The following is a 15,418-nucleotide window of genomic DNA, read 5'->3' on the forward strand; positions in this document are numbered from 1 at the left end:
ACCGAGGTATCGTCTGCTCTCTCAGGTGGACGTAAAAGATCCCATGGCACTATTTTGAAGAAGAGCAGGGGTGTTATCCCCGGTGTTCTGGCCAATATTTATCCCTCAACCAACAAAAAACAGGTTATCTGGTCATTATCACATTACTGTTTGTGGGAGCTTGCTGTGCGCAGATTGGCTGCTGCATTTCCCACATTACAACAGTGACTCTACTTCAAAAGTACTTCATTGGCTGTAAAGCGTTTGAGACATCCGGTGGTCGTGAATGGTGCTATATAAATGCAAGTTTTTCTTTCTAATATATGACCCCCAACCCCATCTTCCCTAACAACATTTTTATGTGGCATCTTATCAAATGCCTTTTGGAAATCGAAATATATTACATCCATTGGTTCCCCTTTATCTACCCTGCTAGTTACATCCTCAAAAAACTAATCATATTGTATTATGATTTTCCAAATGCCCGGTTACCACTTCCTTAATAATGGATTCCAGCATTTTCCCGACAACTGATGTCAGGCGAACTGGCCTGCAGTTCCCTGTTTTCTCTCTCCCTCCTTTCTTGAATTGCGGGGTTACATTTGCTACTTATTTTCACTGAGCAATGAGTTTGATAACTAGAGCATTGGTAGTAGCAAATTCCTTTGGGTGAAATACACTGTTGCTTTCTTTATCATGTGTCAAATTATGCCATTTATTCAGCACTGACCAGAAAATGACAGTCACGAACAATTGTATCTGTCAATGAAGTGAGTGAAGATTGAGAACTTGAGATTATGCATTCTATATGGCTATTATCGCAAAAATTAGAGAGCAATGGAAAGCAACTTAAAACCCTTCTGGACACAAAACATTTTATATGACAACAGAATCTATGTACCCTCAGGGTCCTATCATAACTAATGACCTTATGTTAGTCGCAATAGAACTGCCACAGTGCTTTTTGATTGGTTGTCAACACTGGCAGGAGCTAATAAAGTTCATGAGGAAACAGATGTTAATGCTTACAATAGCTGCCGTCAGGTTTATTTTCTCTTTGTAATGGTGATGATATTTGCCTAGCACCCAAGTGTTCTGTCACTGCCATTGCTTCAGTTAATGACTTCATTGCTCAAGTGTAGCCTTGCAGTGTGCACACTGGAGAAGGGGTGACCCTGGGGAGATCTTACTGAGACATTTCAAGAGGTGTATAAAAGAAAAGAAAGACTTGAGTTTATAAAGCGCCTTTCATGACCTCAGGACATCCCAAAGTGCTTTACAACGAATGAAGTATTTCTGAAGTGTAGTCACTGTTGCAATGTAGGTAAATTGAACCCTAATAACATGCTTGACATAAACACAAAATCTACAAAGGGCGTGATCTCAAGCTCAGAAGAGGGAAGATGAACATAGAATTTAGATTGAATTACATTACAAAGAAGCTAGCAAATAGATTGAACAGACTACCCAGAGAGAATGAGGGTAGATAGTGTTTATTAAATTAAAAAACAGAACCTCAAGGGTAATAATCTCTGGATTACCTGAGCCACGAGCGAATTTGGCTAGGATGAATAAAATGAAAGAGTTAAATGCGTGGCTCAAAGACTGGTGTGGGAAAAATGGGTTTTGCTTCTTGGGACACTGGCACCAGTACTGGGACAGGAGGGAACTGTTCCGTTGGGACGGACTTCACTTGGCCAGTGCTGGGACTAGAGTCCTGGTGAATCATATAACTAGGGCTGCAGAGAGGTTTCCAGAGAGCAAATAATAAAAATGACAACGGAGAAGGTCATAGACTTAGGTAGCAGTGGGGGAATTAAAAAACAGAACGTGTCAGGAAGGGACAGAAGGTATGGAGTAAAAGGTAAAGTAGTAAAACGGGAAAAAACAGGAACTAAGTGTCACAAAACATATTTGAAAGTTCTTTATCTGAATGCACGTAGCATTCGTAACAAAATGGATGAGTTAACGGCACAAATAACTACATATGGGTATGATCTTGTGGCCATTACAGAAACATGGCTGCAGGGTGACCATGACTGGGAATTAAACATACCAGGTTATTTAATGAAGTAAGATATTAAAAATTGGATTTAATAAGGTAAAACAAACCAGGATTCATCTGTAACACCAATATACAAAATGGAGGGAATAGGTTAATTCGTACTCTGAGTTGAACAATAGAAGTCTGTAAAAATTGTATAAACCCAGATAAGGTTTAAACAGGACTAAGGGTTAACTGCTGAGAGATTAAAACTGTCAAAACAACCCCTTAGAAAGAGGGAGATATATGGGTTCGGCCACGCAAGTCGACACCTATGCACTTAAGGGTCTGTTAGTGTGAAGCTCAACAGGGTTCTATTCTTTAAACTAACTAAAGTGTTTTTGCTCTGTAGAAATAACTCAAGAGAGAGACAGAAAGTCTGCGGATTGCCCGCTTTGGAAAGATCTAGGCCTAGAAATTGAGTTTGCGCTGCGCCGGGGCTTAACGCCGGAAATTTAGCGCCGGTGCTAAGTCGCGCTGTGCGCGCCAAAAATTCAGTAGCGCCGCGCCCAAACGGCTGCCGGCGCTACTGAAGGCTGTTTGCGCCTGAAAACTGGCGCTACGCGCCGCATTGCGGCGCTATTCCGGCGCTGCGGCGCCCGATGCGGTGCGGCAGGCTCGGGAAGTGCAGGCCTCCTCCTTCAGTTAAGGAGGAGCTGCCTGCACCCGCCCGCTGGCCGGTTAAATCGCCACAAAAATGAGCCCGGCACCTCGGGGAAGTGCCGGGCTCGCAGCCGAGAAGCATCTGTTCCGCGGGGGGGCGGGTGGGGGAGTCCAGGGAGGGAGGTGCGGGCAGGCGGCCGGCGGGAAAGCGGCCGGCCGCCGCTCCACCTTTATGCGCCGGCGCAAAGTCGTGTAAGACTCTGTTGCCAGAGTCTTAGTTGCGGCTGCCACGGGCGAGGCGGCCGCAACTGAATTTCGGCGCTGGGGCCCGTCACCACGGCAACCGGGACGCTGCGCACACCGATGATGTCATCGGTGCCGGCGCAGCGCTACCGGTGTAACGCCGATGTTGGGCCCTAGTCAATTTCAAAACCAGCTGTAAGTCCAGCGCAATGCCCTCTAGCGCCGCAAAATGGGCGCTAATCCCACTCAATTTCTAGGCCCTACTATCTTAGAGAAATACTTAAAAAGACCAAGCCATCTGACAACAGCAAATGGACGATTGTAAAGTAATAAAGTTGAGGCCCAGGGTCATGAGAAAGTAACGGGACCAACTGATAACGAAATGTGAGATTTGTAAGCGACTGGAAGAATGGAATGTCACGGTTTTATAATTACAATTTAACTATAACTCTGTATATGCTAATAAGCTTATCCCCGCCTCTAGGGCAGGGCCTTAATTTTTGTATAACTGTGTGAACCTCAAGAGATTCGGTGGAGTTGGAGCCTTGTGTTGGGAGGCAAGAGCCACAGCTCCCCAGGCCTGAATAAACCGTTTTTACTTCAATTACATAAGAACATAAGAAATAGGAGCAGGAGTAGGCCAATCGGCCCCTCGAGCCTGCTCCGCCATTCAATAAGATCATGGCTGATCTGATCCTAACCGCCAATCCACTATGACAGGACTATCTCCTGAATCTAACAGCATTAGGCACACGAAAACAGGAGCAGGATCAGGCTACACGGCCCCTGGGCCCGCTCCGCTACCCACAGGGCCATGACCTATCCGAACCTAGACTCATGTCCAAATTCCTGCCCGCTCCCCGTAACCCTTAATTCCCTTTTCTACTAGGAAACTGTCTATTTCTGTTTTAAATGTATGTAATGATGTAGCTTCGACAGCTTTTTGGGGCAGCATATTCCATGGACCTACCACCCTCTGAGTGAAGTAGTTCCTCCTCATCTCAGTTTTGAAAGAGCAGCCCCTTATTCTAAGACTATGCCCCCTAGTTCTAGTTTCACCCATCATCTGGAACATCCTCCCTGCATCCACCCGATCCAACCCCTTCATAATCTTATATGTTTCAATAAGATCGCCTCTCATTCTTCTGAACTCCAATGAGTAGAGTCTCAATCTACTCAACCTCTCCTCATATGTCCATCCCCTCATCCCCGGGATTAATCGAGTGAACCTTCTTTGTACTGACTCGAGAGCAAGTATGTCCTTTCTTAAGTATGGACACCAAAACTGTATGCAGTATTCCAGGTGCGGTCTCACCAATACCTTGTACAACTGAAGCAATACCTCCCTATTTTTATATTCTATCCCCCTAGCAATGAAAGCCAACATTCCATTGGCCTTCTTAATCACTTGCTGCACCTGCATACTAACCTTTTGAGTTTCGTGCACCAGGACCCCCAGATCCCTTTGTACTTCAGTACTTTCAAGTTTCTTGCCATTAAGATAATAACTTGCTCTACGATTTTTCCTGCCAAAGTGCATAACCTCACACTTTCCAGTATTGTATTCCATCTGCCAAATCTCTGCCCACTTACTTAGCCTGTCTATGTCCCCTTGCAGGTTTTTTATGTCCTCCTCACTCACTACTTTCCCTCCCATCTTAGTATCATCTGCAAACTTTGATGTGTTACACTTGGTCCCCTCCTCCAAATCGTTAATATAGATTGTAAAGAGTTGGGGACCCAGCACGGACCCCTGCGGAACACCACTGGTTACTGATTGCCAGTCTGAATATGAACCATTTATCCCAACTCTCTGCCTTCTGTTAGATAGCCAATCCTCTATCCATGCCAGAATATTACCCCCAATCCCGTGATTTTTTATCTTAAGCAATAATCTTTTGTGTGGCACCTTGTCAAATGCCTTTTGGAAGTCTAAATACACTACGTCCACTGGTTCACCTTTTTCCACCCTATATGTTACTTCCTCAAAGAACTCCAGCAAATTTGTCAAACATGACTTCCCCTTCATAAAACCATGCTGACTTTGTCTTATTAAATTATGATTATCCAAATGTCCTGTTACTGTCTCCTTAATAATGGACTCCAAAATTTTACCTACCACAGATGTTAGGCTAACCGGTCTATAGTTTCCAGCCTTCTGTCTACTGCCCTTTTTAAATAAGGGTGTTACATTAGCAGTTTTCCAGTCTGCCGGGACCTTTGCTGAGTCCAGGGAGTTTTGGAAGATTATTACCAATGCATCCACAATCCCTACCGCCACTTCCCTCAAAACCCTGGGATGTAAGCCATCAGGTCCAGGTGATTTATCCGCCTTGAGTCCCATTATTTTACCAAGTACTACTTCCTTAGTGATTTTAATCGTATTTAGCTCCTCCCCCCCTATAACCCCCTGCTTGTCAAGTGTTGGGATATTCTTGGTGTCCTCTACTGTAAATTGTTGGGTCTGTCTTTCTTACAACAAGCCAGTGTTGTCGACTTTGTATATCACTTAGTCCACACTTTGGGGGCTTACATCATTTAACAATCAGGAAGGACAGGCAGGAAGGAAGGGGAGGTGGGGTGGCTATGTTAATAAAGGAAGGAATCACTATAATACAGAGAAATGATATTGGGTCAAAGGAGCAGGATAGTGAAACAGTTTGGGTGGAGATAAGGAATAATAAGGGGAAAAAAACATTAGTGGGCGTAGTCTATAGGCCTCCGAACAGTTGCAACTCTGTTGGACGGAGTATTAATCAGGAAATAGTTGAGGCTTGTAATAAGGGAACAGCTATAATTATGGGGGATTTTAACTATCATATTAACGGGACAAATCAAATTGGGCAGGGCAGCCTTGAGGATAAGTTCATTGAGTGTATTAGGGATGGGTTTCTTGAGCAGTATGTAACTAAACCGACCAGGGGGCAAGTAACCTTAGATTTGGTCCTGTGTAATGAGACAGGATTAATTAAAAATGTTCTAGTAAAGGATCCCCTTGGAATGAGTGACCATAACATGGTTGAATTCCATATTCAATTAGAGGGTGAGAAGATTGGATCTCAAACAAGCATGCTGAGCTTGAATAAAGGAGACTATGAAGGTATGAGAGCGGAATTGATTAGAGTGGACTGGGAAAATAGATTAAAGGGTAAGACGGTACATGATCAGTGGTGTACATTTAAGGAGTTATTTTACAACTTCCAAAAAATATATATTCCACTGAGGAAAAAAGGGTGTAAAAGAAAAGATAGCCATCCGTGGCTAAGTAAAGTAATTAAGGATAGTATCCAACTAAAAACAAGGGCATATAAGGTAGCCAAATCTCGTGGGAGGATAGAAGATTGGAAAGTCTTTAAAGACAGCAAAAAATAACTAAAAGATTGATTAAGAAAGGGAAGATAGATTATGAAAGTAAATTAGCAAAAAATATAAAAACAGATAGTAAGAGTTTTTATAGTTATATAAAAAGAAAAAGGGTGGCTAAAGTAAATGTTGGTCCCTTAGAGGATGAGACCGGGAAATTAATGGTGGGAAACATGGAGATGGCAAAAACGCTGAACGAATATTTTGCATCAGTCTTTACGGTAGAGGATACTAAGAATATCCTAACACTGGACAAACAGGGGGCTCTAGGGGAGGAGGAGCTAAATACGATTAAAATCACTAAGGAAGTGGTACTTGGTAAAATAATGGGACTCAAGGTGGATAAATCCCCTGGACCTGATGGCTTACATCCTAGGGTCTTGAGGGAAGTGGCGGTAGGGATTGTGGATGCATTGTTAATAATTTTCCAAAACTCCCTGGACTCAGCAAAGGTCCCGGCAGATTGGAAAACTGCTAATGTGACACCCTTATTTAAAAAGGGTAGTAGGCAGAAGGCTGGAAACTATAGACCTGTTAGCCTAACATCTGTGGTTGGTAAAATTTTAGAGTCCATTATTAAGGAGACAGTAACGGGACATTTGGATAAACATAATTTAATAGGACAAACACAGCATGGTTTCATGAAGGGGAAGTCATGTTTGACAAATTTGCTTGAGTTCTTTGAGGAAGTAACATACAGGGTGGATAAAGGGGAACCAATGGACGTAGTGTATTTAGACTTCCAAAAGGCATTTGACAAGGTGCCACACAAAAGATTATTGCTCAAGATAAAAAATCACGGGATTGGGGGTAATATTCTGGCATGGATAGAGGATTGGCTATCTAACAGAACGCAGAGAGTTGGGATAAATGGTTCTTTCTCGGACTGGTGCATGAAACTCAAAAAGTTAGTATGCAAGTGCAGCAAGTGATCAAGAAGGCCAATGGAATGTTGGCTATTATTGCTAGGGGGATAGAATATAAAAACAGGGAGGTATTGCTGCAGTTCTACAAGGTATTGGTGAGACCGCACCTGGAATACTGCATACAGTTTTGGTGTCCATACTTAAGAAAAGACATACTTGCGCTCGAGTCAGTACAAAGAAGGTTCACTCGGTTAATTCCGGGGATGAGGGGGTGGACATATGATGAGAGGTTGAGTAGATTGGGACTCTATTCATTGGAGTTCAGAAGAATGAGAGGCGGTCTTATTGAAACATATAAGATTGTGAAGGGGCTTGATCGGGTGGATGCGGTGAGGATGTTCCCAATGACGGGTGAAACTAGAACTAGGGGGCATAATCTTAGAATAAGGGGCTGCTCCTTCAAAACTGAGATGAGGAGAAAATTCTTCACTCAGAAGGTGGTATGTTTGTGGAATTTGCTGCCCCAGAAAGCTGTGGAAGCTACATCATTAAATAAATTTAAAACAGAAATACATAGCTTCCTAGAAGTAAAGGGAATTAAGGGTTCCGGGGAGCGGGCAGGAAATTGGACATGAGTCTAGGTTCGGAATGGTCATGGCCCTGTGGGTAGTGGAGCGGGCCCAGGGGCCGTGTAGCCTGGTTCTGCTCCTACTTCTTGTGTTCTAATTCTGTTAGATTTTAGGAGATGGTTTTATTGCTGTTCCTGGCTGGGGTGGAGATCGCCTTTACAGAAGGTAAGTACTGTAGAAAATATAGGGACAGAGTGATCTCCTGGACGAGTTTAGATCGCCTAGATGGGTCGGAGAGGAATATCCCAGGTTTTTTCTCCCAAATTGGCCATTGGTTTTTTTTTAAACTGGTTTTTAACTAGTAAAGAAAGAAAAACGTGTTTGGAAAAAAAAATGGCGATGATTGGCACGATTGCAGCATTTGATAGCAGCATTGAAGACTGGGCAACTTATATTGAAAGAGTGGAGTTGTACTGTGAGGCTAACGGAGTGGAGGTAGAAAAGAAAGCCACTGTTTTGCTGAGTGTTATGGGCGCAAAGACATAAGGGCTACTATGTAGTTTATTAACCCCTGAAAAGCCAGCAAACAAAACATTCAAACAAATAGTGGACACACTCCAAGACCATTTTAGCCCCAGACCACTGCTGAAAGCCGAAAGATTTAAATTCCATAAATGGAACCAGAGCAAAAATGAAAGCATTTCTGAATATTTGGCAAAGTTGCGCAAATTATCAGAACATTGCCAATTTGGAGTGGGCTTATCAGATGCATTGAGAGACAGATTTGTGTGTGGTATGCAAAGTGAAAGCACACAAAAGAAGCTCCTGTCTGAAAAAGATCTCACCTTGGAGGAGGCTCTAAGTATTGCAATTTCAATGGAAGCAGCAGCACGTGGCGCTTTAGAAATTCAACAAAAATTCCTGGAATATTCCACTCACAAAATGTCACTGAAACAAGAAAAGAAGTGCTATCGCTGTGGTAAAATGTCACATGACCACAATGACTGTTGGTTTAAAGACAAAGATTGCAGACAATGTGGCAAACGAGGGCACATTGAAACAGTTTGCAAAGCAAAGAAGCAGAAAACTGATATAATACAGAGCAAAAAGGCACATCAAGTGACTGAAAACAAGAAACTTTTCAAAGATAGATACAAGAAGGTACACTACGTGACTGGAGACAGTTCAGATAAAGAAAAAAGTGACACAGACTCAGAGGAAGAGGATCTGGCTTGTCTAAAACTACACAGTGTGAAAGAAACAGAGGATCACAGAATAATATGGGTTACTTCAGAAGTGGCAGGAGTTAGGCTGAAAATGGAGTTGGACACAGGCTCAGCTTTAACAGTGATCTCTGTACATACAAATGACTGTTATCACACATACTGCAAAGGCCAACTAAAGTACTGTTAAAGACATACACAGGACAAAGAGTGTGCCCCAAAGGTAAAATAAAAGTGACAGTGACATACAAAGAAATAAAAATACTGCAATTGAACCTCTATGTAGTGGAAAATGGAGCACCACCATTGCTGGGACGCGAATGGCTCAGGAAAATACAGTTAGATTGGCACACCATCCAAGCACTGTTTGTGTCAGCAAAGGAGGACAGCAACGCCACTCCTGAGAGACTGTCACAAATACTCTCTGACTCTCAGGAAGTGTTCAAGAAGGGAATAGGAACACTTAAGGGCATGAAAGCAAAAATTAAGATTGAGGAGAACGCAAATCCAAAGTTCCATACGGCCAGACCAGTGCCTTATGCAATTCGCCCTTCAGTAGAAGCAGAGCTGGAGAACTTGGAGCAGTTAGGGGTCCTGTCCAAGGTGGATTGGAGTGAATGGGCCACACCTATAGTTCCAGTGATGAAGAAAACCTCCAGCACAAAACCAGGAAAGCCAAGAAAAGTGTGCATCTGTGGAGACTTTAAGGTGACTGTTAACCCAGTCCTCCACATAGTACAGTACCCATTGCCTCGCATTGAGGACATCTTTGCTTCCCTGTCAAGAGGGGAACGCTTCACAAAGATTGACTTGGCCCAGGCCTATCTCCAAATGGAAATTGATGATGCATCAAAGAAGTACCTGACAATAAATATGCACAATCGGCTGGTATTCGGAATAGCCTCAGCTCCTGCAATCTGGCAAAGGGCAATGAACCAAGTCCTGCAGGGTATTCCAGGTACTCAGTGTTATCTTGATGACATCATCATTACTGGCAAGAATGACAACGACCACCTTTCCAACCTCGAACAGGTGCTCATCAGGTTATGGGAGTATGGGCTCCGAGCGAACCGAGACAAGTGTGAGTTTTTCAAAAAGGAAATCTCATACTGTGGACATGTGATTGACAAGGACGGTTTACACAAGTCTCCAGACAAGATTGAAGCTGTGATTAATGCACCAACACCTGAAAATGTGTCTCAGTTGAGATCATATCTTGGACTGGTGAACTACTATCACAAGTTCTTGCCCAACCTATCCACAGTGTTACATCCACTAAATGCACTGCTACAGACAGGGTCACAATGGAAGTGGAGTGACAGCTGTGAACAAGCTTTTCAAGAGAGTAAAAGACTCGTTACTTCAGAACAGGTGCTAGCTCACTTTGACCCATCCTTACCTATTCGACTGGCATGTGATGCTTCACCCTATGGCATTGGTGCCGTGTTGTCACATAAGTTCCCAGACGGCTCAGAGAGACCAATAGCCTTTGCTTCAAGATCATTGACGACAGCTGAACGCAATTATGCACAGATTGACCGAGAGGCCCTCAGCCTTGTGTGGGGAGTCAAGAAATTCAACCACTACTTGTATGGTCAACAGTTTACACTGTTAACTGACCACCAGCCTCTCGTTTCAATCTTCAACCCAAGGAAGGGCGTTCCAGTGATGACGGCACAACGGCTACAGCGATGGTCACTCTTCCTAGGGGCTCACCTGTATGATATTGAATACAAGGGGACCAAGCAACATGGCAACACCGATGGTTTACCACTGCCGACCTCAGAGAACTACAACAGTTGACTCAGCCGAGGTATTTCACACAACAATAGTTGAGCAGCAACCCGAACAGCAGCAGCAGCTACAGCCCGACAAGCCCAAATCCCCCGGGGAGAAGAAAGTCATCGCAACAAAGGTTCTTGGAACAGTAAAGTGGTTCAACATACGAAATGGCTATGGATTCATCAACAGGAATGATACAAAGGAAGATGTATTTATACATCAGACTGCCATAAAGAAGAATAACCCACGGAAATATCAATATTTGGAAATTAGGGTGATCTATACAATGTTGGCAAGATTATACCAGGCTGCAGAGTTCCGGTTAGAGATTCTGAAAACAACCTTGTACAAATACTTTAAGACTTTTATGTTTATGATGCTGCTGTTTGTGGGAGCTTGCTGTGCGCAGATTGGCAGATTACAACAGTGGCTATACTTTAAAAAAGGTAATTCATTGTCTGTAAAGCGCTTTGAGACATCCTGAGGTCATGAAAGGTGCGATATAAATGGAAGTTTTTCTTTGCTTATTTGATCTGCATGTGCATTTGTAAATGCATTTTACCCTGACATGTTTGGGAGATGTCCATTAAATATTAGAACATGGCTCATATCCCAGAAGGTTTGGTTTCTGGGTGGTAATGCGGATTAGACATTGGTCGTTCACCTTTGGGACCTAGGTTCAAATTTATCCTAATGAAACAATAATCTCCTTGGTATTCTGGCTGTAAAGGTTTTATGTGAAATGAGTTTGGGCAGTGTAAATTGAAAAATTGGGGATGTTTTGTTAGAACAGAGTAGATTACAGTGTGATTTGCTGGAGACATTTAAAATTATGAAGGGATAGACAAAGTAGATAAAAACAGACTGTTTCTAGTGATTGAAGATCTAGTGATTGAGGGTCTAAAACAAGGGGACATAGACATATGTAAGAGATTTAGGATATATAGCAGAAGAAACATTTTTATACAAAGGGTTGTGATTTTGTGGAAAACACTACTGGAACTAGTAATTGAAGCAGAGACCATGTCAACTTTTACAAATACGTTAGGTAGATAGTTGAAGGAAAGTGGAATAAAGGGATTTGGGAACAAGATGCCACACGGGATTAGCATTACTTCTATATGAAGGATAAACACAAACATGGACTGGTTGGGCTGAAAAGCTTGCGTCAGTGTTGCAATTTCTATGTTATTCTACGTAAAATTCAATTCCTGGTAGGCATAGACCAAAAGTACAAAAGCTGTCCCTAACTGAGCACTAATTGGTCATATCCATTTCATTCAGAGAGGCCACAGGATGACTGGTGTGGGAAATAATGCAGTCGAGACTGGTCTTCTGAGGTTCGGGCTGATGTATGTTGTTGCACTGATTCTGCGTCTGGCTGTGTTATACCTAACCTGGCAATGCTCAATACTGACACTGAGAACCTGAAATGAGAAATGAGTAGAATTCCATTCCTCAGCACCAACTTCTCTCACCTTGATGAGCTCAAAAAAAAGCAATAAGGGGAAAATTATCACATTAACAATATAAAAAGCAACTTGCATTAATAGGATTGTAGCCAAACCAGATCAGAATTAACAAAAGAAAAGAGCAGCTCTGATTTTTGCATTGATCCCATGCTAAGATTATGTGATTATACAAACCACTAATACCTATTACCATACAGATAACTGCTTTTGATACATTTGTGATGGGAACTTGAATTCTTTCATCCCTTTTACATTGACACCTACCTTTCCTATTGTGCATCCAACCACAAGCAACATTTGCTTGTCTGTCGTGATAGCAGAGAAATATACAACAGAATATGAACACAGATAATGAGTACACATGCACACAAAGGTGGGGGGGGCAGATTCATGCATCCACCTGTGTACTGCTGTCTTTTTTCTTTAAAGGGACAGGACAATCTGAGCTAGGAGTTGGAGTAAGTTCATGATTCACCAATATCGGTCACTCAGAGTTTTTTTGTTCATGACAACTGTGTATCATCCTGACTGGTTTATTAGATCTAGATTTTAAAGCTTTTTCAGCAAAATAAATTGAAACATTTCACGCCACACAAATGAAAAAACTACTCCAAAATGAATCTAAAGATTTAACTGCGGCGAAGTATTGGTAGGAAAGCAACATTTCAAATTTGTACCATTATCTTCTAGATGTCTGAGAAGGATGGAACTTGATTCTGTGCCTTCCATTGTGTAATCCAGTGCAATATTTCCATTGATATCTTGCAGTAACACATTGGCTCCAGCCTGAGAAAAAAACGTGAAAGACACATATCAAACTTTATTAGCATATATCTCTTTTATGACAATACATTTAATATTTGGTCAACTATTACAGCTAAATATTTTTGCTTTATATCAGTTTATTGAATGATATACTCTATGTCATATTCATATTTTCTATCATTTCTTTCAATATTCAATGTTATTTCTCTTGTGTATTGCCCATTTCTTTACCCCACCATTGGCAGCCACCAAGTCCCCACACTCCAGAATTCCTTCCCTAAACCCCATCACCTCTCCACCTCCCTCTACTCCTTTAAGATCCTCCTTAAAACCAACCTCTTTAACCATCCCTCCTAATATCTTCTTCTTTGGCTTGGTGTATATTTTTTTAATTATGCCTCCGTGAAATGCTTTGGGATGCTTTGCCATGTTAAAGGTGTGATATAAATGCAAGCTGTGGTTGGTTGTGACTCATCTGCCGAATTACTACGTCTGTTCTCAGCATGTGGGTGACAATAGCAAATTGTCCAACCTTAGCTGTCCTGAGGTGGTGGTTGTGGGCCTTCCCCTTGACCCACTGCAGGCTTTGTGGTGATGATGCTACCACCATGGTTTTAGGTAAGAAATTCCAGGATTTTGATGAAGTGGCAATAAAGGAACAGCTATATATGTCCAAGTCAGGATAATGTGTGACTTGAAGGTGATGGTGTCCCCACAATATTACGCACAATTGTGAATCATCTGCAATGTTGGAATTTTCCAGCTGAATTGATCCCAGTGGGGAGCCGGGCTCAAAGGGAGCACGGTTCGGAGACACCCTTTTGAGTACAAATTTGTCCTTTAATACCTTTATCAAGATCATTTGACAAACTACAGCCAGCAGAATTCCCAGCACTGACCCCTGGGGTACTCATGGTCACAACTATCCAGTTTTAATTAGTACCACTGATTGCCCCTTATTTCCTATGTTTAGCCAATTCAAATAGAAGCTAAATGATCAAATACCCTCCGAGAGTCTATTATTATTAACGGAGGGAAAACTCACCCATGCCTCGATCTCAGCATGCTGACCTCCACACCCAAATACCTGATAAGCATTCCATTGAGTGTTAAATCATAACATTTTCCCTAATATCCCTCAATTCACAGTACAAGATTCATGAGTGATGTTTAAATCACAGTTCGTTAAATTTGATATTTTTTCATTTCACTAGAACATCAGAAATCCTTGAACAAAGAAAAGGACATTCAACTCATTGAACCCACCTATTCCATAGACCAGGTTCTATTATCCTTATTAGGAATCTTATCCCACTTATTCAATCTCCTTAGGGAAAGTACATGAGCTGTTCAAGACCAATTCAAACAATCATATGCAAGTACATGTCACTGAAAATGCTCAGAAAATCACAAGAAATCATTTTGCAACATAAATATCGAAAATAATTCATCTAGAATTTTTCACAAAGAAGTCAACAATAAAGTCAAAACAGTGAATTCACATATAATTGTTAAAGGAGATTGCACTAACAGAATGATATCTAATCTTCCATTGTTAATTTGTAAGTAGATTGAAATATTAAAGCTTTCAACACGAGTGCAGTCATTCTGCCACATGGATTGGTGATGGAACATTAATTTGATAAATTGGCTTCATGTATGTAATCATATCAACTTGGATCAGTTATTTTGAAGTGTTTACTAACAATTTCACATTTCAATAACATTAGTAAATAGTAGAATGTATACTCCCAATTGGCAAACTCACCTCAGACTGCTGTTTGGCTGCAGTCATGCATTACCGTTTAGATCAGTCGCAGCAGAGTACAAATTGCACTTTAACCATCAAGAACGAGCTCTGTGCGTATCTGCTTAAATACATGGACAAAGTATTGCTCCCACGGCAACTAATTTTTATTAGAAGAGAGTTAATAGTACTGTCCACCTTCTCGTAATATTGAAAATGCTCTGCAGTAAGTTTGTGAATTGCTCAGGTGGTGCAGTGGAGTACCGAAGCACTTTTTAAACCAAGCTTCACGCCATATCAGAGTTGTACTCCCCACAGTGCCTATCCCCAATTATGTGAAATGTTTTCTACTACTTGGCTTTAGTGTATTCAGAGCCACATCAGGATCTGACTCCATAATTATACTATGATGATCACTTCAGTTCATACCCGCAACTTCGCTGGACTGAAAGAAAAGTGACAGTATAACTGCAGTCTTCTGTATCCATCACTCAAATTACTCACCACTTTACCTATAATCAATGTGGAGATCAATACAGAACATGGCACTTCCCAAACCTGCGAAATCCACAACCTTGACGGAGAAGGGCAGCAAGTGCATGGGAACACCATCACCTCCAAGCTCCCCTCCAAGTCACACACCATCCCGACTTGGACACATATCCCCATTCCTTCATTGTTGCTGGGTCAAAATCCTGGAATCCTACCCAACAGCATTGAGGGAGCACCTCATCACATGGGCAAGAAGAATTCAGTAAGAAG

At 42.0% G+C, this 15,418-nt stretch overlaps 1 protein-coding gene across 1 annotated transcript in view; it reads right to left on the minus strand.

Moving 5' to 3' along the window:
- The window catches only part of LOC147111561 (unconventional myosin-XVI-like), a 116,079-nt gene extending 101,375 nt beyond the window's left edge, over nucleotides 1-14,704 (minus strand). The window contains exons 1-2 of the mRNA XM_085998273.1: nucleotides 14,678-14,704; nucleotides 12,822-12,930 (exon numbers count right to left, since the gene is read on the minus strand). Coding sequence (XP_085854399.1) covers nucleotides 12,822-12,930; nucleotides 14,678-14,704 — 136 coding nt within the window. The remainder of the gene's footprint in view (nucleotides 1-12,821; nucleotides 12,931-14,677) is intronic.
- Nucleotides 14,705-15,418: the final 714 nt, after the last annotated feature.

The sequence above is a fragment of the Somniosus microcephalus genome, chromosome 10, assembly GCF_052327205.1.
Source record: "Somniosus microcephalus isolate GS21.2 chromosome 10, FLI_Smic_1.0, whole genome shotgun sequence".
Taxonomy (NCBI): Eukaryota; Metazoa; Chordata; class Chondrichthyes; order Squaliformes; family Somniosidae; genus Somniosus; species Somniosus microcephalus.